Genomic DNA, 26805 nt, shown 5'->3' on the forward strand with positions numbered 1-26805 from the left:
AGGCTCAAACCTTTGACCTTGAGTTGTGACCTTGATCTTGAACCGACAAGGTTGACTCATGGGTTCTGCACATCGTCTTGATGAGGTGATCGTTTGACCCAAGTTTCATGAAAATCCTTCAAGGGGTTTAGGAGATATGGACCGGACACGATTTTGTTACGGACGGAAGGACGGACGGAAGGACGGACGCAGACCATTCCTATAATCCCTCCGCCATGGCGGGGGATTAAAAAAATGCGTTAGGTCCAAATTTTTCAAATCAGTCTAGCAAAAAATCAAGCACACGACCACATCTTTTTATTTGCTGAACTTTCTAAGTATATTCTGAAGTTTTGAAAAATCAGAGTTTAATCAAATTTTACATTGTAGAAAAAAAATCAATCCGAACGTGCAGAATTGCCTTAACATGTGAAAACTTGAGGTGAAGGTCCTTCAGTGACACTCCTCCAAAATAGATGCAACTGGTTGGTTAACGGAAACACACCTCTATATATGTATATAGTGAAACGAGTGACACACCTCCATGCCCATGCGTGCCAGTTTCGCATTACTTGTCGTCACATTGTTGTCTAATCTTGTTGAAATCCGATTAAGAGATAGTAAAATTAAACAAGTTAAAAGTTCAAAAGATTATTATCTTTGGTTTCGTGTTTTCCTTCAGCAATGTGTAGTTTAGGCCACGGGATAACAATGGTGTAAGAATCGGTTAATGTAGTGTCTTACAGAATTTAGTTACTGTTTGTATACAGCATTAAGTCAATCTCCGTACAGTTAGTGACCTACTAAAAAGTAAGAAACTGAGTAAAATGTTCATTTAACGGCCTATAGATTTGATTCCCCTTCCCTCACTCAAAATCCAATACTTATTGTAAGGTGCCTCAAACAGATATTACAGGTTTCTTATTTATGATATAACCTGATCAACTTTCTAATGATTTTATAATAAAGTCTCGTTAAAACATTGATGAATTTCTTCAGTGAATAATATTATCAGTGCTGAAAATAATAATAATAATATTAAATAATATTATTGCTATTATTATTATTAATGATGATGATGGTAATGCTGATTATGATGATGATGATGAAACCAATTAAATTATGATATTGATGCTAATCATGCAGGAGGATGAAATGACTTCAATACCGACATGACAGAAGATCTATATTACGGGACAGCGCTGGCCCCGTCCTTCTCCACGACGTGAGGGTACAAAGGAGCTCGGAGAAGAAATTAACAGACACAAGCCATTCTACCTTTTTAATAAGTATTCATTAGTTAGCTTAAAGCCATCATCGTCTTCTTTGTCCTGATGGGACACACAATTAAAGAAGGTAAAACCGGTTTTTTTTCCAAATTTCGCCACGACAAAAACTACTGTGTCCAAACTCGGACTTAAGACAATAGTGTCAAACCACTGCTGCATAAAATTGTCTTGGCCAACTATAATTATGCAAAAACATGCTTATAATCTATCCGATCAGTAATCTAAATTACTTGCGCAATCGTGTATTATTGCTCATCAAACAGCAGATGAATTTCTGATACGTGTTGATTATATTATTTACTAAAATCAGGTGAGTATCTGCCGCGGAAAAGCAAGACTGAAAACGTAAGTATCTCGGTCTGATTGATGCATATAGTTGACACTAAACGCACAACACCTTTCGATATCCGTAAAATCACTTCGGGTTTTCTTTAAGTCTTCAAACTGTTTCACTAAAACTACGCATTTGAGCGTAAATATTTTGTTTATTTAAGTTACTAAGTTATTTAACTTTGATGGTATTTTAAGTTAAAATAAAAACATACCAAAGCCATAGAATTTTCTAATCATATAATCGGATCTTTTAAAGAAGCGACATTGTCACGCGAAGGGTGAAGGCCGAGAACACACCTCCAAACATCTGAAATTTGATTGGAAAAAAAAAACAGTCAAACTGACACACCTCCATGAAAAATATTTAAACATATTTCTTTAGAGAAAACAAACTACATGTCTTTATGTACAAGGTTGTAACGGTTAAACTCGGGTAGACTCTTCAGTTTACTGAGGTAGATGAAAATATACCTTTATTACGAATCAATCAATAGATTAAATGGTTACATGGTTTACACAAGTATGCATTTGCTCTGCTTTCGTGAAAGTAAATCAATGTATTAAAATTGACAATTAAAGAGAACTAAATAATTGCAGAAGAAATATACAGGTTAGTATTTCAAACACTCCAGATTGTACTTTCAGGACGTTATTTATGGAATATTTCTTCTTCTTATATCTAAATATTCTGCGACACACACAAAAAAACACTATTCAGAAATATTTGTCCATTGATTACATTTTGTATATCATATCTGCTACATTTCTCCATGATATATCTGTTTATTCAGCAGTCGTTAAGACACGCCCTACGTAATTTGCATACAGGACAATGTATATAAATCTGATCTCCGCTGCACTGCCTCTATTACATCTGGACTGAAGTTTGGAACTTCTACCCGTTAAACATAAATTAGTGGAATTGTAAGTGTGCGGTGCGCGCAATCATGACAGACTTAATTGAAGACATGAAGAAGATGAAAATGGGACGCAGAGGTTCTTTAGGCACGTGGAGGCAACTTGGAGTCGTCGGTGTCCCTGTCAGCAAAGGGCAGGTCAGATTTTTTTCTTAATGTGAAACTGGCCATATTTTGCCACAGATTGTTCTATAGTTGACTTTTTAACGACAATATTTTATAAGTGTTTCTGATAATTTTAGTTCCATACCATTAAAGAACTATTTACATTACGAACAAACGTGTCCCTTTAAGAATGGTTGCAGCTAATGTTTGATCTAACTTTCCCGTAACAATGTTTTCCGTGATTTCTCTTCAAACGTATGACAAAACGTTGAGATCATACATCATTCCAAGGACGTAGATATGCACGAGGATATGGGGCTTCCTCTGTATTCTGAATTTGTGTAGTCTAAGTAAGATTATCGCGAAGTCACGCGTGAAAAAAAAAATCGGCCCCTACCGAAGCTTAGCGAAGCGGTGAAAATTGACGATAAATAGAACAAACAACTTCTAAAATTCATTACTATTTCGTTTCAAGATGAGAATTTTATATATGTTTTACACACTTTATGTAGTGGTTGATATATATCTTTTACACACTTTATGTAGTGGTTGATATATATCTTTTACACACTTTATGTAGTGGTTGATAATGTTTTGTGGCGTAGTTCATTGAGATCTATTAAAAATTTCGAGTGAAAATCGCGGAGTCGAATGAAAGAAATAAAAGTCTCAAAACAAGCGAGAATAAAAATGCGTGAACTTTACGCAGTAAAGCATGATAAGAACAGTGCAGACCAGATTGATTGTATTGAAGGTTATCTGCCAACATAGCACCACTTACTGTATTGGTTATCTTAAAAAATACAACAAGCGTGAATTTCGTGTTCGTAGGCTGATGCTTCTTTTCGTCGTATATTTTCGTGTCTTTCCGCTATCCTTCATCACTTCTTTTTAAAGTATAAGAACAATTTCATGGACTGGGAGACATTCACTTTTGTAAGAATATTTTAGTGACATTTTGTGTGTGTACATTTAGAATTGCGGGAAGGTGCGAATGTATGTAAATGGTGAATTATAATAATGTAAACAGAAACGCCATTTGATTTAGAAATAAACACGCTACTCTAAAATTTGGTAAATGTAAAACTACAATGCTGAGACACGTGATAAAACAAGTGAGATTTTTATACATTTATTTAACTTAATAAATACAATTTTTATAAATTGTTCAGTCAAAAGAAAAACAAAACCAAAAAATGAAACGAAAATGGAAATTAAAACTACCCTTAGAGATTTTTCTTTGCATTAAGAGGCCTAGAAAAAATTCTTTGTTTACTATATGTTTTGTTTTTTTTTGGATTTATTTTTATTAAAGGCCTAGATTCACTACTATATAAGTGTACCCCCCCCCCCCCCCCCCGCCCCCAAATCAAATATACAACTCCCATCTTATCAGCTGCTTATCAGCGATTATGTAATAGCAACTGATTAGAGGGCAATTAACACAGCAGTGACCCCAAGTAGACCATGAAGCTGTGTGCAGTGGAGTTGAAAGAAATTATTTTTTCTTCAGTAAATATGGAATGATAATAATAATAATTATTATTTTGATATTATGTAGACAAGGCCGTCGCGGGCGGTCCGGCCGATCCGGCCATGGCCGGACCACTTTTTTGGCCTTGCATGATATCGGCCGTACCTTTTTTTATTCGTATAAAATTTCAGCTATTGCTGAGATTAAAAGTGCCGAAATATTGCCTTGGTAATTATCCGCAACGAGCGGTATCTGTCATGATTGCCCGCGGGGTGTGAAAACTTCGGCACACTTCGTGTCAAAAGTATCGACCCTGCTTGATTGGATTAATAATAATTAAACGCTTATCTGATATATCTTTAATCCGGTATGATGTAAAGGGCGATTTTTTTTAAATCTATATTAATTGCCTTGTTGGAAAAAAATAGTCGTATGTTTAAAAAAAAATGGAAACAATTGTGTTTTTCGTGGTATAATAATACAAAACTAACCAAAAGCTAATTTCTTCTAATTATTTTGAATTATGTTAAATAATTGCTTTAAATCAAATAAAATGCCGACGTCATCTCAACTATAAAATAATATAAACTTCGTTTCTATCTACTCTAAATTCTGAAACCGCATGCTTAACTTGTTGCTTAACGTATTGCTGCAAAATGGACATACCTAAAATTCCAAATCAACCGAAGACATTTAAATTTCCGAAACGCATCTTTGGTCAGAAAAAATCTGGTGAACAGAAGTTTTCAGTCTTCGTGGTTCACCAATAGATCGTGGTTGCATTACGATGAAACTAATGACCTCGCTTATTGTCATGTGTGTATGGCTGCTCACATAGACGGCAAGTTGTCAAGTTAGAATCTTGATAAAGCCTTCATTATTAATGCCACCGCCTGATGAGACTCACACAGGGGTCGAAATAGTTGTTTTCTTTTGTACTGGCTGACACTTCGAAGTGAAATACATCAACATTCATTGCGCAAATGTCGGATAGTTATCCTTAAAAACTGTAATAAAATTGACTGAAAATCTTAATGGAAAATGCTTTCAAGATGCAAGGAAAACGTACTTACGGGCTTCCCAAATCTTAAAATTTTCTCGGGGGAGACCCCCAAACCCCCCTTACGAGAGGGGTTAACCCCCTCTCCTGCTCTCCCCCTCTCCTGCCTTCTGCACTCGCGGAACGCCTTCGACGTCCCATGGCCGGACCACTTTTTCGAAGCCGGCGACGGCCCTGGTAGATGAAAATAACTATTACTTTAATGTTACAATAACGATAATGATAATAATAATAAAAATAATCATAATTATTATTATTATTATTATTATTATTAACATTATCATTATTATTAATATTATTATAATATTATCATTAGGATATTGTTATCATTATTATTATAGGATGATAAAAGATACAGTAATAATATTGAAAATAATAATAATAATAAAGCACAAGTATAGTGAAAAGTTCCTGAGTTCTTGGTGCTGACAAACAATATTTTTCGATTTGGAAATTGATTTTCATGTATTCATGTTATCAACATTATTTGAATATAAAGTTATTGTGTTCCATCTATACTCAATTTTCAATTTCAGTATGGTTGCAAAACGGGACTTTTTACATGCTTTGCTTTGTAACTTTGAAACTCACATTCTGTTTTCAATTAAGACAAATGTTATTTACAGTATTCTGCAAGCTTTAGATGAGTTAAAGTCAAATTTTTCAGAAATATCACAATTCTCCAGACAGAATTTGAAAAAAAATAAAAACTTGCATGTTTCTTTAAGTTTCTCATTATATCTCATTATTGTGAAAATAAGTTTCTGATTATTTTATTATTGTGTTTGATCAACAAATATTTTTCTTTATAGAAATGTCAAAAAAAATTTAATAACTTTAAAAGTTATCAATTATTATAGAGATACTTTGTTTCCCCTTCTCACTAATAGATACACTTGTCAGGTAGACTGACTCTCAAATAAACAATGACCCTTGTTTATTGGAGCCATACTGTGTTGGTCATTAGCCCCCAACTGTGCTGGTGAAGACAAAAATCCCTTGGCCCACTGCCAAAATCGAGACTTTTCGGAAATTATTTTTATGCCACGAAAATGAATACAAATAAGGGGGTTATGCATTTAGAGCATCGGTAAATTGATTTCTAACATCACTGACCATGTTTAAAACATAAAAAGTGCAGTTTTGCAACTTTTTGTTAAAAAGTTGAAAAAGATATTCTCCAAGGCCATAAAAACATTTAGGATCGGGCCAAATTTAGTGTAGTTCGGGATTTAAATGTGATCCAGCGTAATACATGCATGGTGTCATTTAAACTCAAAAGTAGAAACTGTGTCCGATCGTTAACAGAAGTAACTTTGTAAGAATGTTATAAGCAAAAAAAAAAAAAAATAATAATAAAAAAAATAACTTGCAGGGTATGTAGGCGATTGAACCGACGGTAGATATAAAATTGTGTTAAACCATCTAGATCGTAAATAAAATTTACTTGAACGCAAAAATGATTTCTGTGAGCGTTCAGCAAATCAAGCGAACAATTATATCCAAAATGTAATTGAGACCTGTTTGGAAATGCCTCGATAGTTGTGTCTTTCCTAAGTCTTTTCGAAAACTGCTAAACCTTATTGCATGCTTTTAAATCTCGAAACATGTATATCTAATCACAATTTTTGTTAGTTCCATCAAAATATCGGACGAAAATCATATGCATAGTGATACTTTATTTAAGTAACTTTCGTCTGAATGATATGACCCCTGTTTACATCGTTGGCATGGCGGGAGAAATTCGTTTGATAAAACCTTTTTTTTTTTTTAATTCATATAAAATGTAGCAAATTTTGTCAAAATGTATAATAAAATACTGGAAATGCAGTAAAAAAGTCTTTTAAAAAAATAATCACTTGTTGTTTACTGACCAATCAGAACGGACAAACATTACCTTATTCCAGGAAGGTCTAATACGCTTATCTTATTCTCAGTAAGTCCCCTGTACCTTTATTTGTTATATACCTATATCAATTCTGTAAAGAAAAATCGGCTTGTATTTCACAATTAAATATGAACAGGCAGAAAAAAATCCGTATTTTTGTATTGTATGCTGTTGGACTACTTTTATTAATATGCATGACCTGACACAGTTCTATAAATAACGCATATAAAAAGTTCACTTACTCCTCAAAAAATAAACAAAAGTGTTTGTAAACATGGACGGTTCCAAACTGAAGAGGATCCATACTCAAAAGTAATGTCAAAATACAATACATGTCGCATATCATTAGCCCTGACCAGGCTATATACCGGGCCAGTCTATTTCATAAGTTCAGCAACACTATTCAACGAGGAGAAGTTCCATTTTAATATCGATAAACATTGAAGATTTCAATAACAAAACAATAAACAAAAAGGTAGAGACATGATCAACAATTAGGTAAAATTTGTCGTCTTATCGGTAAAATTATCCCCCTTGAAATCACCTGGCAGTGCGATATCGATTTATACTGCAACATTCCAAAAAGGTAATTGAGGTCGAAATTACCCGATTCATATAAGAAAAGCAAACTAAACATGTATGAAGATCTCGGTAGTTGTCTATTCCTTCAATAACTTTTAAACTTGGACAATCATAAAGAAGTCGGTGATAAATATCAAGTGATCTTGCCACAACACAGGCGTAGTTCGTTTTACATAAAGAAAAAGAATTGCGTTGAAGAAATCTGATGTTTCTTGGAATTATGTCAACATTCTTTCGCCATTTTGAACCGAAAAACATTTTTCTCGCGTAATATCTCAGCATATTTACGGTAACAATGAAAACAAAATGAAAACAACTGACATAGATTTAGAGTCAAAATCTAAGTTGAATTAAAACTAGCTTATTAAAATATGCTTAGCTTGTTGTTAATTCCCAAGAAATCGGCTGCCTAACTCCCATTTTTATCACTTTACTTCATTGTGTCAAATGCCAAGGTAACCAGTGTTCCTGGGTTCTGCACCAGTACAAACCTGTTCTCCGCACGTAAATGCCAACTCCCCCACTTGAATCAGAGGTGGAGGACGAATGATATCAGACACAATGTCTTTTATCAAATCGTCACGGAGAACATACGCCCCGCCCAGGGATCGAACTCGCGACCCCGCGATCTGTAGATCTATGCTCTCCCTACTGGGCTAAACGGGCCGACTAGATCAACATCTGTCATTGGAAAAATGTGAAGATTGAAGAAGATGGTTATTACCCTCAGATTCACTGTATAGCCTACCATTTTTTTGTCAAAAGTAAAAAGATAAGCAAAGTAGTAATAAAATTGTTTCTTGTATACAGGATTTACCTGTTCACACTGGCCATAGCTTTCGCAGAAGCGGTGGTTCCAACGCAGCGGCGGTGGAGGATTCGTCGCAGAAGCGGTGGAGAAATATGGCCGACTGACAATATTTACACTCTCATTGGTACATTTTCTAACGAGTGTTTCACGTTTGACTGAAAACAACCAGTGAGACAGGAGTCCACATGTGTATTCTTCCAGCCACAAGCACTTGTTCAGTGCAATTCTTTGTCATTTATGTAAACACTTCTGTACAGTTTGACGAGGGACTGCCGTTTTTGTAGAATTTCTATCAGAAATGGTAAAATCGTGTACAAAACGACCCCTGACCACGTTTGCATCAAAATGTAAGTCTGACACTGTCAAGCAAAAACTATTTCTCCGTAATCGGAGATTTTTCATTGCAAGCATACAAAATAATCTACCAAAAATCATCCCAACGCAGTGTGCGGTGGATGCAGTTGCAACGCATTACGGTGGATCTTGTTTCTTTAATGTTCGCTATTGACTTTAAATTGGAGTAAACAACATTTTCCCAGAATTTTGGTAGGGCCATGAAATCACTTTGACATTAGATAGCGACAGAAACTGTATAGAATAAATATGACATTGATTTGCACATCCGTAAATACATAATATCAAGTGACAATATTAATTTTCTGATTTGATCACATGTGACTTTTGCATCGTATGATAAACTAACTTGACTTAAGTACAATACTATTACTAATAGGTAGCATACCTTAATAAAATGCCATTGAGCAGCTGTGTTACCGGAGTTAGGACTTTTTACAAGTAGGCTTTTACCTCTTCTTCAACAATATCCTTTTAGTTTTAGACGTTTACCACAGAATCCCAGTGACAAGATGAGATTATTTGATTGCCCTTCGTCCGTCAGTCGTCTGTCCGTCCGTCGTCCGTCCACAATTTCTTTTGAACACGATAGAGACCTCATTTTCAACAGATTTTAATCCCCAAAGGAGCCAAAATGTTCACCTTAGGAACATGATAGCAGTGATATTTTACTTTCGGCTTTAACTACATTTACACACAAATTAAGTCACAATAAGATCTCGGTTCCTATTGAAAAAGCCAGATTCCATCATATGTTTAAGAGATACAATCTAACTAAAGTACTTGATCTTGTAAACGAAGATCTGAGAACGACCCATTCACATTCATCTTCTGTATATTTTTGGTTTCCAATATTGCTTTTTTATTTCGCAAATCTATTTTTATTTGAACCAATCAGACAACTTGTTCAAATGTCAAAGAGTAAGAAAAATTTACAGTTAGTCCAAGGTTCGAACCCGGGACCCCTCGCTAACAGAGCAACTGCCCTACTGACTGAGCTAACTGGCTATCTGACCTCTTACGACATAAGAATTGTAGATATCAAAAACCAAGGCTTTTTAAGCGTGCAGAATGTTGTAAGTTAGCTTTTGATTGGCTAGCGGAAGGGTCGTCAGAACGAGGTTATCAATAGCTCGTGTTCAGATCCTAAGCTAGCGTAATAGGATATGTATTTTGCTATTTTTTAACCTGTCAAATGTACATACATTACACGCTCTGTGCATTCGATATTATAATATTCGGCCTACCTTCGGTGCTATCCGTATGTTTTACAGAAAGAAATTTTGGTTAGGTGTCCACATTTCATCATTAGTATTGTAAGTAAAACACGTACTCGTCGTTCTTTCTTTCCGTATACTATCTGAATGTACCGAATATGAACCGAAGATTGAAATATTTTGTGCACCTCCCATGTAATCAATATGCATTTGACAGTTCAATAAAATAGTACAATACTTTAGTCAGATTGCAAGAGATACTACCCATGAAAGGGGCAAATTTTCTATTCTGGCCCTCTCAGCCATATAAGGTTTCATTTATGCTTGGATTTGATACAAACTTGTATATGAGTGCCCAATCACATGATCGCGCTACGTCATTTAAATTTGAGCCCGAAAGTGAAAGTGGAAACATAAACAAAAATTATAAATCAGGGCGTAAGTTTATTATTCAATATATTGTGTTAATATCATGTACATCGCCCGAAACCTATTTGAGAGTGCTAGCCCCGGTACAACAATCGTCCCGACAAAACTTTCTCGTTTTAACGCTATTCCTGTTCAACCACTTTCGACACTCAATGTGCAAGTCAATTGAACAGGAATAGCATTAAAACGAAAAGCTTTTGGTGGGGAACTTGCAGGGGTAGCACTTTCAAATAGGTTTCGAATCATATGCACGATATAAACACAATATACAGATTAGAAATACGCCCTGATGTTCAATTTTTGTTTACCTTTCTACTTTCACTTTCGAGCTCAAAATGACGTAGCGCGATCACCTGATTAGACACACTGTGCAGCCCGCCCGCTTAGCTCAGTAGGTAAAATCGTTGGTCTACGGATCGCGAGTTCGATCCTCGGGCGGGGTGTATGTTCTCCGTGACTATTTGATAAACGACAATGTGTCTGAAATCATAAGTCCTCCACCTCTGATTCATGTGGGGAAGCTGGCAGTTACTTGCGGAGATCATGTTTATACTGGTACAGAATCCAGGAATACTGGTTAGGTTAACTGCCCGCCGTTACATGACTGAAATACTGTTGAAAAACGGCGTTAAACCCAAAACAAACAAAAGACACACTGTGCATGGAACTTTTATCTTAATAATCTCTAGGTCAAGTTCGAAATTTGTCATGTGGGGTCAAAAACTAGGTCACCAGGTCGAATCAAAAGAAAAGCCTGTTAACGCCATACGCCACATTCATGGCCTTAGTTTTAGTACTGTTTATCTTGATGGTTGAATGATACACGGAGAAACGGAGTACAAATCACTAACAACAGACAAGCAGAAATAAATGTTACAAAAAAATGAAAGACAAAATCTTCATTTTCCTTTGAAAACTGTCACAGCGCCAATCAAATATATTAAGAGACCTTAAACTCCTTGTTCTAGTGCCAAGAGGACGACAAGGAATCAACTCATTTCAGTTATTCTTATTATAATAACTGAAGAGAAACTACAGCTTGGAATATGCTTACATATGCTAAAACATGATTAAAAAACCCTTACAAAATGACAAATGGTTGCAGCATGTGCAGTGTGTTGGAGAATACACCCCGCCCCCACCCCAGTGCGAACCTGACTTCGATATTATATGGCCAAAACAAACAAAGGGACAGCAGAAACCCTGTCAGTTTGTATATTAGATAAGTTACCATGTTCTGTGATGTAAAAGTCGCACGTGGTAAGCATTTAATCAAACAATCGATATTGTCAGTTGATATTTTATATATAATAAGGGAAATGAAGAAAACCTTCTTGCTTTAATATTAATAATCATAATTTCGTGTGTGCATTCGACAGAACGGAAGTGCAAATCAATAGTATATAATTATTTAAAAACATTAAGTTTCTGTCGCTGTCTGATGTCATTGATTTCATGGACCAACCCATATCAAAATCCCAGGAAAATGCGGTTTATTTAAGTTAAAAGCCCATAACAAACATTAGGGAAACAAGATCAACCGTAATGCGTTGCAATTGTACCCACCGCACACTGCGTTGGAATAATTTTTGGTCGATTTTTTCATATGCTTGTAATGAAAATTCACCTATTACAAAGAAATAGTTTTTACTTGACAGGGCCGTACTTACGATTTGTTGCAAACGTGCGCAGGGGTCGTTTGGTACAAGATTTTACCATTTTTAATGGGAATTCTACTAAAACGGCAGTCCCTCGTCAAACTGTACAGAAGTGTTTACATTAATGACAAAGAATTGCACTGAACAAGTGTTTCTGGTTGGAAGAGTACACATGTGGGCTCCTGTCTCACTGGTTGTTTTCAGTTAAACGTGAAAAGGTCATTAGAAAACGTACCGATAACAGCATATATGTAGTCAGTCGGCCATATTTCTCCACCGCTTCTGCGACGAATCCTCCACTGCCGCTGCGTTGGAACCACCGCTTCTGCGAAAGCTATGGCCAGTGTGCTGTTATTGCCAGCGCTGGAAATAGAAAATATTAGGTAACTGTCTTTCTGAAATAAGTCAGAGATAGGTTATTCGCTTAGGGGATAAACTCAAGTGCAGAAAGACAGTAACCTAAAATTCTATATCCTCAACTCAATTTGTAACTTGATCCGAGGCAAAGCTATGTCGATTGACCAAGGCTTTAAAACTGTCTTCGTACCGTACCATATTAAGGTGAGAGGATATGTATGATTGAAATATATTTCAGGAGTGCACACCAGATGCAACATGTAAGACATCGTGGTACTTTTCGTGAGTGAAAGATATTTTGATCTTACATGGAAAACACACCTTTTTTCTTTTTATAGCATGTTTTGACGAAATCTACCTATTTTATAGTGTCTTACCAGTGAAAAATATATATTTTTCACTGTGAAAATACCAGTTATATTTCACTGTAATATTTCGGTAATTCACTGAAAAACATGTAATAAAATTGAATAATTTACACGCTTGTTTACACAAAAGGCATTATATGTTCCCTGTCAATCTGTCCTTCACTGTAGATTTAAACTTTTTAAAAATTTTCTCCATGAACTTTAGATTTTAAAAATATGACAATATGGAGAATATACATTCGTTCCGTATATACCATAAACACTTGGAGGATAGATCCCTTCTCCTCCCCGCCCCTGCCTTTTCCTCCCCGCTACTACCTTCTCCTCCCCGCCCCTGCCTTCTCCTCCCAGCCCCTGCCTTCTCTTCCCCGCCCCTGCTAAATGTCAGTTAATACGCATCGATAGTAAATGGAAATATTTAATTTTTGTTTTGTAACAAAACATACTGAATGATCGAGACCTGTGTTTTTGACTGACACAGAGGCGGAAAGAGGAGGGGGCCTGAACTCGGTGTCTCTGATTCATTCATGTTTGTTTTGTCATTTAATATTACTTTTGCTGCATGCTTATTCTGATAGGTGATAGGGGCGGTTGATTACTTGGCTTTTTGTTTTTATGTTGATATTTTGTTGATTTTTATTTTCAGAGAAAAGATGGAACAGAAAAGGGACCAGACTACTTGCGTAAAGCTGGCCTCGTGGAAAGGCTTCAGTCTATTGGATGTGAAGTCACAGATCACGGTGACATTGACTTCTACCCACTAGAAGATGACCCACATCATGATAATGTCAAAAATCCAAGGAACGTTGCACAGGGTACACTCGCAGTAGGTTCATTCAAATATTGCATCTATAGCTCACAATTTTAAACTCAGGCGATCTTTGAATTCTTGTTAATGATGTATTACACTATCATACATTTGATGGAAAAATAATGATATGCATTACACGAGCTATTCTACATTTGCAGACCGCTGACAAGGTGGAGCAGGTTTTACGTACAGAGGGACATTGTCTTGCCATTGGTGGTGACCACAGTATGGCAATTGGGACCATAATGGGACATGCGCGAGTTCATCCAGATATGGCAGTGTTGTGGATTGATGCACACGCAGATATCAATACACCGTTAACTTCAGACAGTGGGAATATTCACGGAATGCCCTTGTCTTTCCTGGCTCAAGAATTAGACCCATATGTTCCTCACATGCCCGGATGGGAAGATATTCAAGCATGGTATTGTTTTAGATTGATCTGAAACAAAGTTGTTTGTGACGTTTTCTTTGATATACTCGTTGTCCTTTTCATACGATAGTAGAAAACTTCCCATTCGGGAAATCAACTACTGGGTTTTCCCTTCTTCCTGAACGGAAAACTTGATACTAAATGTAGTAACTTGTACTTATTCCCGCTCGGGAAGTAAAATCATCTTTCGTTCATATGGCCAGGTGCATAAGAATATTGACGGTATCATGAAATGAAATATAAAGTTGTAGACTTGAGGAATATATCTAAATTTCAGCTATTCAAATCTTTTTAAAATGTCTATAAGTCAGATCATTAAGGTCCTCTTCGGGTCAGTGACTTAGCTAGGCCATGTTGGCCTCGTGTTGAATATAAATGTAAAGGTTAGATCACTTTCACTAGTACGACCTTTTCAATTATTATGATATTGACAGATATTGTTTATTAATTAAACCAGTTTATCCAGTTTTCTCTATCTCTAAAGTTTATTAATATTAATATCATTATTATAAATTATTATTATCAGTATTCTATATTCACAGAAGGAAAATTAATTTCTTTCACCTTTATTGTACATCATGATCTATTGGGGAACCCGTTACGTGCTAATTACCAGCTGTTTATTGGATTTGTGGGGGATGGGGACACTTATAATAGTAGTGGATCTAGGCCTTTAATGCCAAATGTAATATACCAAGTGCCAAATGCTAAATGTCAAATACTAATGTTGATTGCCAAATGATGAATGCTTATAGCTAAATTATCAAATTTAGGAGTTAATAGTCTGTATCTCTTAAACTAATGACTGTAACCTTCAGTTGTTAGAAAACGTAATGTTCTACTTGTCTCATTTGAAGCAATAACATGTTTTCTAGTCGGTCATTAAGGCAAACATTGGACTGAAATTCATTACGTTTTTTTTTAATAAGACAACGTCATATTTCAGAAAGCCAGTGACTACCGGTATATAAAATACTCTTTCATTCACGGATATATTTAGCTCTTGGTTATTTCAATTCAAAGTATTTAGTAATAAGTAGTTTGCATGTGTTGTTTTGCTTTTCACAATTAACAATTAGCATTTATAACTACCATTTTACAGTTGATATTTGACAATTAGCAGTTGGGATTAAGCAATTTACATTTCGCACTTGGATCAATAACTTTGAAACATCAACAGAAGTGACAAATAGATAGAGTTAAAGTTGTATTTCTAAAGCAATTGTAGTCATTTTGCAGCATTGTTCTTTCTATAAATTGGCGTTACTATATATGGTAATTAAATAGAAAAACAAATAAAGCTGAAAGGTCCTATCTCTCCTCAACTTTCATATTGTGGACTTTGATTCTTGTACTAAAATGAGACTGACTTTATTATATAATATCAATTTCAGCATTAACTGTGACCAGATTGCTTGGATAGGTCTGCGTGATGTGGATCCAGGGGAAAGGTAGGTCTATCAACAAGTAACTGTATTCTCAAAATAGTATCTTGAAAATATGTTTTAAATATTGTTGTGGTTAAAAATGAGGACTTGTATGACATTTTTCTAGCTCACCTAAACCAGTGGTTCTGGGTGAGCTGTACGTACGGGTGGATAGTCCAGGATCCGTTTCCACAATTTACATAAACATCTTCTTCTCTAAAACTACTGGCCAGAATTAGCTCTACATAAAACTTTGTCTTAAGCATCCTGGCAAGCTCCTGTTTTAAATGGTTTTGCGTGACACCTTGTAGGGGCAACTAGTGCTAACAATAGAAACAGATTTAAACAACTTTTTCTCATGTACCACTCGGTGGATCTTTACCAAACTTCGTCTGTGGCATTCTTATATGGAACTTACTCACATTTGTTCAGTGGTTTTGCTTGGCACCTTTTAGGCCATAACTTAAAACAGAAACAATACTTCTCATGACCCGCTAGATGGATCTTCACCAATGTTCTTCACTTGGCCCATTTTAGGGACTACCAGAGCTAAAAATAGAAATAAAAATAAACAACTTTTTTTCATGAATAGCTTGATGGATCTGCATTTAACTTGATCTTTAGCGTCCTTATGTGGACATCTCTTAGTTTTGTTCAAATGGTTCTGCTTGGCCCCTTGTTAGCGCCATCAGAGCTAAAAACAAAAAACATTTAAACAACTTCTTATGAATCGTTTAATGGATCTTCATCAGACTTGGGACGGACCTTTCCCAAGTTTGTTCAAATGGTTTGGTTTTGCTACACCAGATTAAAAAATTTAAAAAACACACTTTAAATTGACCTGTTCTTGTGAATTGCTTGGTGGATTTTCACTAAACCTGGTTTGAAGCATCCTTCAATGAACCTTTCTTAAGTTTGTACAAATGGTTATCAGTGAATGCATTTACTACTATTAAGAATATGTACCACATAAGCACATGTATACCGGTAGTTTTATATGGGTGCCAGAAATATTCAAAAGAAGTTTCATTACTTCTCAAGAAGTTCTCTTAAATCACATTAACCAAACTTGTCAGAAACATCATCCTTTTATGCATGTGTGGCACCTAGAAGTTAAGGTTGCTCGCCTTGTAACACTTGCGCCTAACTTCTAGACGCGAGCCTTTAAAAAAATTAAAATTATATTAATGTATGAAGAAACCATCTAGCTTGCTTTTTGAAGTTTGTAATTTCACTGTCATTTGACTTTCAACATTTTTCAGATAAACAACTTCGGGCCGACATGGCCCTCTTTTATTTAAATACTTTGTTACTCCAGAGAGCTCTGTCTTTCTATTTCTTTCATGGGATTATTAAACTATTGCCCAGATATGTGTTTATTTTGCAGTAAGATCATCGACAAGTTTGGACTGAATGCATTCTGTATGCAAGAAGTTGACCGACATGGAATCAGAGATGTTCTTGATAAGGCACTTAAAGCTATTGATCCAGAGTATGTAGTATAAATAGTTTGTATCTTCTGGCTTATTTTGATATTCATGACTGCAACATACTGTTCAGCACAGATGGTCAGGAATTGACTTCACAGATACAGTAATAAATGTTTATTGTCTCTTGTTGCATCCAAACAGATCAAAAAACAAATACTGCAATTGCACTTACGGTACAAACGGGAACGAACAGTCTGGCCAATGGAAGGGAGGTAATACAAAAGCCCATAAAATTCTGATTCTTTTGGATAATGGATGAATAACAGAGTATCAATGACGCTGGTATTCGGGGCTTTAGAGGTGTTGTTTATATTATTAGTAATTTATTGCCCCCTGAAGAGAGTCGGCCAAGCCCAGTCTGCTATTATTTCTCTTGGTTGCGATCTATGCATCCAAAGGATTGCCTTATAGCTTTTTGTAGTAAATCTGGGTACTTTTACTGGTTAGGTATTCAGATCTGTTGCAAACTTCCATATAAAATTTTAGCATAGAGATGATGATGGTTATACCCAAAGAAAAAAATTCAGTAACAAAATGTATCAAAATCATGCAAACTATTTTTATTCACGCAATTATTAGCATATCCAATGTGTGTAGCAAATATTTTAAAAAAGCAGAGTGAGGCTTTGCTTTATCACACATTAAGGTTTAGCAGCATATCACCAAATCACAGAAATGTTTGGTAAAGGAACAACATTTTTACCAACAATCTACCTGTCTAATAAATGTTTTACCCTTACTGTCCTGTACCATTGGATACTTAATATATTCTCAAAAGTTGTCCCCCTTTATAAAAGAATGCCATTGGTAAAGAAATAAAAGTAAACAATTGTTCAAACCGATGTTAAACCTATTTATGTGAAGTTTAAGCACTGGCACATTATTTCATTTGCATCAAAACAAAAACATGTAACAGTTCTTTAAAGATGGTGAATGTTTAAAGATGTTGAACTGTCCAGACGTATAGGTATTTTAATTACCTTGACCCCTATGTTTAAAGTGGAAAAGCGTCTTTAGCTTAGTCAGGAATCGAAAAATTTATCCCAAGCACTTTGCTTATTAATCTTAATAGCATTCTGAATTGGGTGGTACAACTTTGCAGAAATTCTTTTTATCCAAAATAAAGGGGGAAAAATTAGAAAAATGTTGCCACTTCAAAGAATTTCTCTTTACCCATCTGAAATTTTCTGAGCAACTGCTAACTCTTAGAACGATAAACTGTGTCATGCTTAATATCTAAATACATTTTTAGAGGGAAAATAAAACAATTTATGAAATGTATAAATGAGAGGCGAGAGTTGAAAGTGCTGTAGATTTTTTGTTAAACGACTTTTAAGGTAAAATGCTATATTATATTAAAGATATAATGTTAGTGAACACATACATTTGCATCATTTTTGAAAATAAAAGTCTTTATCTAAATAAGTCACTGAAATACCTAAGTATAGTCCCTTTCCAGAATTCAATAAATATGTGAGCAAATTCATGATGCCTCTGTAGACTTGTATGTATGTTTTATATGCTGTTTAGTTTTCATGTTAAACAATTCTTTCTTTCTATGATTTGGTGATAATCGAATTCTATTTTCCAAAACCTGGACCTAACTCTTAAGAAGTCAACACATTTAAAACTTTTTTTATATATGTTTCTATTTTAAGCGGAAACAAGAAAATTCACGTGAGTTTTGATGTGGATGCAATGGACCCAGCTCATACACCCAGCACAGGTACCCCAGTAAGCGGTGGCCTCTCAGTCAGAGAAATATCATACATAGCAGAGGAGGTAGCAAATACAGGTATATCATACAATCTATCTTCCTTCTCAGTCACAGAAATATGGTACATATAGCAGTTAGCTAATACAGGCATATCATACAGTCTATCTTCCTTCTCAGTCACAGAAATATGTTACACATAGCAGAGTTAGTTGATACAGATATATCATACAGTCTGTCTTCCTTCTCAGTCACAGAAATATGATACATATAGCAGAGTTACTTAATACAGGTGTATCATACGGTCTATCTTCCTTCTCAGTCACAGAAATATGATACTTATAGCAGAGTTAGCTAATACAGGTATATCATACAGTCTGTCTTCCTCCTCAGTCACAGAAATATGGTTCGTATAGCAGAGTTAGCTAATACAGTTATATCATACAGTCTATCTTCCTCCTCAGTCGCAGAAATATAGTTCTGTTCATATAGCAGAGTTAGCTGATACAGGTATATCATACAGTCTATCTTCCTTCTCAGTCACATAAATATGGAACATATAGCAGAGGTAGCTAATACAGTTATATCATACAGTCTGTCTTCCTCCTCAGTCACAGAAATATGGTTCGTATAGCAGAGTTAGCTAATACAGTTATATCATACAGTCTATCTTCCTCCTCAGTCGCAGAAATATAGTTCTGTTCATATAGCAGAGTTAGCTGATACAGTTATATCATACAGTCTGTCTTCCTCCTCAGTCACAGAAATATGGTTCGTATAGCAGAGTTAGCTAATACAGTTATATCATACAGTCTATCTTCCTCCTCAGTCGCAGAAATATAGTTCAGTTCATATAGCAGAGTTAGCTGATACAGGTATATCATGCAGTCTATCTTCCTTCTCAGTCACAGAAATATGAAACATATAACAGAGTTAGCTAATACATATGAATCATACAGTTTGTCTGCCTTCTCAGTCACAAAAATATGCAACATATAGCAGAGCTAGCTGATACAGGTATATCATACAGTCTATCTTGCTTCTCAGTCACAGAAATATGGAACATATAGCAGAGTTAGCTGATACAGGTATATCATCCAGTCTATCTTCCTTCTCAGTCACAGAAATATGCAACTTATAGCAGAGTTAGCTAATACAGGTATATCATACAGTCTATCTTCCTTCTCAGTCACAGAAATATAGTTCAGTTCATATAGCAGAGTTAGCTGACACAGGTATATCATACAGTCTTTTTTCCTTCTCAGCCACAGAAATATGCAACATATAGCAGAGGTAGCTGATACAGATATATCATACAGTATATGGTTTATATAGAAGAGTTAGCTAATACAGGTATATCATACAGTCTATCATCTTTCCCAGTCACAGAAATATGGAACATATAGCAGAGTTAGCTGATACAGATATATCATACAGCCTGTCTTCCTTCTAAGTCACAGAAATATGGAACATATAGCAGAGTTAGCTAATACAGGTATATCATACAGTCTATGTTCCTTCTCAGTCACAGAAAAATGGAACATATAGCAGTTAGCTGATACAGGTATATCATACAGTCTATCTTGCTTCTCAGTCACAGAAATATGGAACATATAGCAAAGGTAGCTGATACAGATATATCATACAGTATATCTTCCTTCTCAGTCACAGAAATATGGTTCATATAGAAGAGTTAGGCAATACAGGTATATCATACAGTCCATCTTCCTTCTCAGTCACAGAAATATTGAACATATAGATAGTTAGCTAATACAGGTATATCATGCAGCCTGTCTTCTTTTCTAGTCACAGAAATATGGTTCATATAGCAGATTTAGCTAATACAGGTATATCATACAGTCTATCTCGGGTGGGTGAGCGTGGGTCAAACTTGGTTTCTGAACAATAACTTTAGTTTGGAACAAGCTATAGACACCAAACTTGGGCTGTAGATAGATGGTAAGCAGACAAAAGTTGGGATTGCAATTGGGGTCATTTGAATCAATGTCAAGGTCGCTGTTGATAAAAATAGAAGAAAAATGGTTTCTGCTCAATAACTTTAGTTTGCATTGATGTATTGAAGTTAAACTTGGCCTAGAGGTAGCTTATAGAAAAACCAAGGTTGGGATTATATATGGGTCATTGGGCCAAAAGCTACTTTTTAGTCAGTGGGACGGAAGGGTGTCGGTTCAGGTCCTACTGAGATCAAAAAAAAATATTGTTTTCTTTTTTTGTGATAAAAAGGTCATTGTAATGCCGTTTGGTCAAGGTCAAGGTTATAGTTACTAAAAATAGATTTTTTTCTCAATGTGATCATCAAAAGGTTGGTTTCCGCTTTATAATTTCAGTTTGGACTTACTTACTGCCACCAAAATTTGTGTACAGCAAGCTTATCTGAAATATTAGCTTTGAATGATATTTGGGTCGCTGTTACTAAAAATAGAAAAATAGAAAAATGGCTTCCACTCGATACTTGATGTGTAGATCAGGGTCAGGGTCAATATAATTCAATATCTTTAGTTTGGGTACACTTATTGTCAGTATACTTAGTGTGTAGATCAGAGTGAAGGTCAGTGTCGCTAAAAATAGAAAAATGGGGTCATATTTGAAATAAAAACGATTTTTGTGCTGTGGAATAGAATGTGCCGGTTCAAATCTCACAGGTTTTTCGGGAGGTTTTTTTGTTGTTGTTTTTTTTTTTTGGTGACAAAAGGGTCATTTTAATGCCATTGGGTAACTAAAAATAAAAAATATGGCCATAGTTATCATTAATAAAAAATAATTTTTTTTTTCATTTTGATCATCAAAAAGCTGGTTTCGAGTTTATAACTTTAAATATAAGAACTAGCTTTGGATTGTATTTTGGGTCACTGTTAAATAGAAAAATGGTTTATGCTCAATATCTTTAGTTTGGGTGCACCTATTGTCAGCAAACTTTGTGTTTAGGTAGCTTTTATCAAAGAATCATAAATTGCATAGGGACATGACACATGTACTTTTCTTATACCTGTACTTCTGAATGGCATGATTGGATGCAGTCAGATATGTTTAATAGAATAAGACTACTTTTTTAAAGAACCTGTTGGCGTGATGCAAAGTTTGAAAACCTGGTTTTCTTGGAATTTCCACGTTTCTTGTTTTAATCTGTGGGCCTTTTCATGGTACTCTATGAAAGAGAATTGAGGCAAACATACATATTGCTATTTTTTGTGATAACATTTTACAATATCAGTAAATTTATACCGGTAGTTCTTAATTAAACGTCTAATACATTGTAATAGTGAAGAACATTCAATTCTAACACAGTGCAAGTTATATTCCTATTATACAAATAAAACTGAATTATTGTGTACATTATTGATGACATCAGTCAAATGTTGGCCTGTTTTATGTGGATTTCTTTTCCAGTGCACCGCCGTTAAAGGTTTTACATTTCAACATTTATATTTCCAAGGTTTGTTTGATTTAACGCACTTGTTGGTAAGGCTCTATGGGTAGGGTAGTGTGTAGTATTTCTTTCTAAAAAAGTATATGAGGGCACCATTAACTGAGGGGTTTAAACCTCTATATGTAGCTCGTCTGGGCGTACCATGTAATGCTTTAAGCACTGGTATTCGCAATAGGGGTAAAATGACCTCATGGGGAGTGGTGTGGTCATAACTGCTTGTTACAAATAGGCTGTTATTATTAATATTGTTATAATCATTATTATTATTATTATTATTATTATGTACAACGCCATTGAATATATCATTGTATGAAAATAGGCGTTTAAAACAAATTATTCAGTTTCAGTTTCAGATTAATGGTGTTTACTGTCTGATGTAAAGAGTGAATAACAGTGATTTGCTCTTGACTGAAGTCATTGTCGTAGCTGTGCCATCTCATCTAAACTCCAATTATGGTTTTATTAAAAAAATCAGTGTTTCAGATATATTATTTCTTTAAATATTTTAGGCCGTTTGTCTATGGTGGATATAGCTGAGGTCAACCCAAATATCGGCAACTCACAAGACGTAACAACCACCGTGAAAACAACTTTGGATGTTATTGCTCGTTTCTATGGCAATCGCCGACGGGGTAGTTACCGACCTGATTATGCCATTCCAGAGGTTCCAGTCAACGTTCGCAGAAGTTCAGTTCATGCTCTTTCAAGCTCAGTTATTCAAAAGTTTGCAGCTTAAATGAGTATTGTAAAATGCTCCAAAAATGACTTTATGTATCTATTTTCGTGATATACCTAACTTAACACATTCAGTTGTCTTTTCAGAATGTAAAATTTGATAATGTACATGTGTATCAGTGTTAAATGACATATACAATTTGTGTTGCCACAGAAGCAAAATGGCCAGCATTTTATGCCCCCCCGAAGTGGGCATATTAAAATCGCACTGTCCGTCCGTGCGTCCGTGTAAGTTCTTGTACGGGCTGTAACTCTACCTTCCATAAAGGGATTTTGAAATAACTTGGCATAAATGTTCACTATAATGAGACGACGTGTCATACCCAAGACCCAGACCTATAACTCCAAGGTCAAGGTCACACTTAGAGGTCAAAGGTTAACAGGGTCTGATTCGTGTCCGGTCCATAACTCTGCCATCCATGAAGGGATTTTGAAATAATTTGGCATAAATGTTTACAATTATGAGACGACGTGTCAAGCGCAATCCCTAGAACCCTAGCTCCAAGGTCAATGTCACACTTAGAAGTCAAAGATTAACAGGGTCTGTTTCGTGTCCATAACTCTGCCATTGATGAAGGGATTTCGATATTACTTGGCATGAATGTTCCCTATAATGAGACGACGTGTCTTGCGCAAGATTCAGACCCTAGCTCTAAGGTTAAGGTCACAGTTAGAGGTTAAACGTTAACATGGTCTGTATCTTGTCCGGTCCATAACTCTGCCATTGATGAAGGGATTTTAAAATTACTTGGCATAAATGTCCCCTATAAATAAATGACATTTCATGCGTAAGACCCAGGCCACTAGCACCAAGGTCAAGGTCACACTTAAAAGTCAAAGGTGTTTCTAGTCTAGTCCATAACTCTGCCATTTATCAAGGAATTTGAAAATAATTTGACACAAAAGTTAACCATATTGAGGTGTGTCACGCTTATGATCTGGGTCTCTCGGGTCAAGGTCACGAAATGATATATGATATGCAGACAACTATAGCATTCTTGGGCACGCTTTGGGGCATTTGTCACCAATAGTGACAGCTCTTGTTCTCTCTGTATTTGAATAATGTATATTATCTGATATTGAGAATTTTGTGTCAAAACAAGACCTAGATAATTAGATGCATATTTGATAGAATTGCTATCACTGTAAAAGAAAAAGTAGCATAAGTAAATGTAGTATGTTAACTTTATCTTTAACCCTTACCCTGCTAAATTACTATCTTCCAATTTGGACAGTACCATTAATACTGCACGGATGTGCAGGCTGATCTTGGTCTGCACTGGTCGCAAAGGCAGAATCAGTCGTGTCAAGCATGGCAAGGGTTAAACAAGATGAGTATTAGCTTGAGTCAAATTTCTCAATCAACATTTTGATATTGAATCTTAGTGTAATTGTAATTGTTTTCTGGAATGAATTGGAAGTTGCTGGTGCATAGGCTTGATGACTTAACTATGTTTATGTGCTTTTTAGTGTTTTCTTATTGTTTCTTAGTCCCCTACTGGTATCCAGTAGTCACAGAAACTGGTTTTCAACTGCGCTTTTCCATTTGTCCGTCATTCTGTCCACCCGCAGTTTCCTTTCCAGACCATAACAATCATTTATCAAGGGATTTTAATATCTTTTGGCATAAATGTTCGCCATAATAATACATCGTGTCATGCGCAGTACCTGTACCCCTATCTCGTAGGTCAAGATCACACTTGGAGGTCAGAGGTCAACGGAACTATTTTCCTGTCTGGTCTATAACTTAACAACCCATCAAAGGATTTTATTATTACTTTGCTCTAATATTTCCCATAATAAAAGGTGTCACGCACAATTTTCACACCCCTAGCTTAAAGGTCAGGATTACACTTAGTAGTCAAAAGTTAACATAGCATTAACAGGATCTGTTTTGTGTCTGGTCCATAACTCTTGTCATCCTTCAAGGGATTTTAACATTACCTGGCACAAATGTGCCGTGCGCAATAGCCAGACCCCTTGCACAAAGGCCAAGGTCACACTTTGAGGTGAAAAGTCAATAGGTTTTTATTTCCCGTCAGGTCCATATCTTTACCTTCAATTAAGTGATTTTGATATTACTTGGCACATTATGTTCCCTGAAAGAGGCAACATGACATGCGCAACAACCAGACTCTAGCTCATGGGTCAAGGTAACCCTCGTATGTCAGAGGTGTTTTTACTATCTGGTCCATAACTCTGTCATCCATCTAGGGATTTTAATATTACTTGACGTAAATGTTCCCTATAATGAGACGATGTGTCATGCGCAGCACCAAGACTCCCAGCTCAATGGTCAAGATCACACTTGGGGGTCAAAGTTCTAGAGTTTTTTCTTGTCATGTCTTTCAAATATTTAGGTCTTTTTTCTTGTCCTCATTCATACATGGATATTTAAATAACTTTGTATAGATATTCAACATATCAAGTTATGTGTCATATGAACACAAAAAGTCCCCTTTAATATGATTAAATATTTCATTACATTTTTTTTCTCTTAGTTTCCCACCAATTTAAAAAGGAAACGATTTTAAAAATACTTTTTAATTTATAGATGTTTTAAGCAATCAACAATTGTAGAATTTTATATATGCAAATTTTAGTCCAAACATTGTGTTATAATATATTGTTTATATAGCACAATATTGTATATACATCATTGACTGATATCAGATCATTAGATTACACTGCAGTTGAGATAATTATAGTTACTTACCAGTAGGGGACTCTGTATTGCATGGCAATACTTCATTCACTTGTTGATTTTCTTTCATACCCATTTATATTTTTTTCCCTATCCTGGTTAACCAACAAAGATATACTTACTTTAGCATATGTATACATTTGATAAACATACTTAGCCTAAGGAATGATTTGAATATAAGAACTTTTATATCATATTTGTCAAAGATTAACATTAACAAATATATATTTAGCCAAAATTCATTAGAAATGCAAGTTTGTAAACTTAATATTACCTCACATTACCTATATTAGTTGCGCAACCAGGATAGATTGGAAATTAATGAAATAGAAAGCTACACGCTATTTTAAAACTTACCTTTTGGTTAAGATTATTGACATATCTCAATATCTATCAAATGCAAATGTAAAACTAGAAATTATATTGAAATCGAATGAAATAGTCATTTTTAATACTTTCATATTAAAGGTGAGTAATAACAAATTTTCTTTAAAAAATGATAAAACATACATTTTAATAGGGATCTAACACTATATAATGGAGCTTTTTGTTCATTAAATAAATCTCTTTAGAATACACTAACATGAAAAATGTCATAAAATGTTGTTTAAATGTGATTGACCACCTTTAAGGTTACATTCCCTACATGAAAGGAAATATATTTAGATATATTTATTAATTTTATTTTTGTATCAAAAGCGAAGACTTCAATGTAAAATATTTATATGTAGTTAAGGCTTAGTTGTTCTCTCTCAAGACTGTGCCCGACCATATTTGTGACTACAACAGAGGAGCTTTTTGCACACACTTCCAAAAAATCTACTAAAGTGCAAGGCTTAGTTTTTTAATACAGCAATGGTGGCGGTTCTTAACAAACATGGAGCTATTGTGTAACAGGATGTGTGGGAGAAGGAAGGGAGAAGGAAGGGGCACAGGGAAGATGTGTGGGAGAAGGAAGGGGCACAGGGGAGAAATATTATACTTAAACATTACCTTATACTTGAGTAAATAAGGCTCATTTTCGCAACAATATCATATTTTTGTGTGTATATATATATTTCAGTTGCATAATTAATATTAATATTGTTATCTAACCTCATGTATTTTCGATGCTAGTTTTTAGTTTGATAAAACATGTGCGTGAAACATTCAATTATAAAATGAAATTGTTTAAATAAATGTTGTTTCAAACTGTTTCTATTTGTTTATTTCAAATTCTTGT

The 26805-nt window shown here is 35.2% G+C and overlaps 1 protein-coding gene across 1 annotated transcript; it reads left to right on the forward strand.

Moving 5' to 3' along the window:
- Window positions 1-2455: 2455 nt before the first annotated feature.
- LOC123536234 (arginase, hepatic-like) lies at window positions 2456-26779 on the forward strand. The gene is made up of 7 exons (XM_045319228.2): window positions 2456-2656; window positions 13468-13647; window positions 13791-14056; window positions 15460-15516; window positions 16880-16984; window positions 18641-18777; window positions 22654-26779. The coding sequence occupies exons 1-7, from the start codon at window positions 2549-2551 to the stop codon at window positions 22878-22880; spliced, it is 1080 nt and encodes a 359-aa protein (XP_045175163.1). The 5' UTR covers window positions 2456-2548; the 3' UTR covers window positions 22881-26779.
- Window positions 26780-26805: the final 26 nt, after the last annotated feature.

This window comes from Mercenaria mercenaria, chromosome 1 (assembly GCF_021730395.1).
Source record: "Mercenaria mercenaria strain notata chromosome 1, MADL_Memer_1, whole genome shotgun sequence".
Lineage (NCBI taxonomy): Eukaryota > Metazoa > Mollusca > Bivalvia > Venerida > Veneridae > Mercenaria > Mercenaria mercenaria.

Coding starts and splice junctions, on each gene's coding strand:
- LOC123536234 (XM_045319228.2), top strand. CDS start 2,549: ATGACAGACTTAATTGAAGACATGAAGAAGATGAAAATGGGACGCAGA. Junction 15,517..16,879: donor GATGTGGATCCAGGGGAAAG/GTAGGTCTATCA, acceptor TTTATTTTGCAG/TAAGATCATCGACAAGTTTG. Junction 18,778..22,653: donor AGAGGAGGTAGCAAATACAG/GTATATCATACA, acceptor TAAATATTTTAG/GCCGTTTGTCTATGGTGGAT.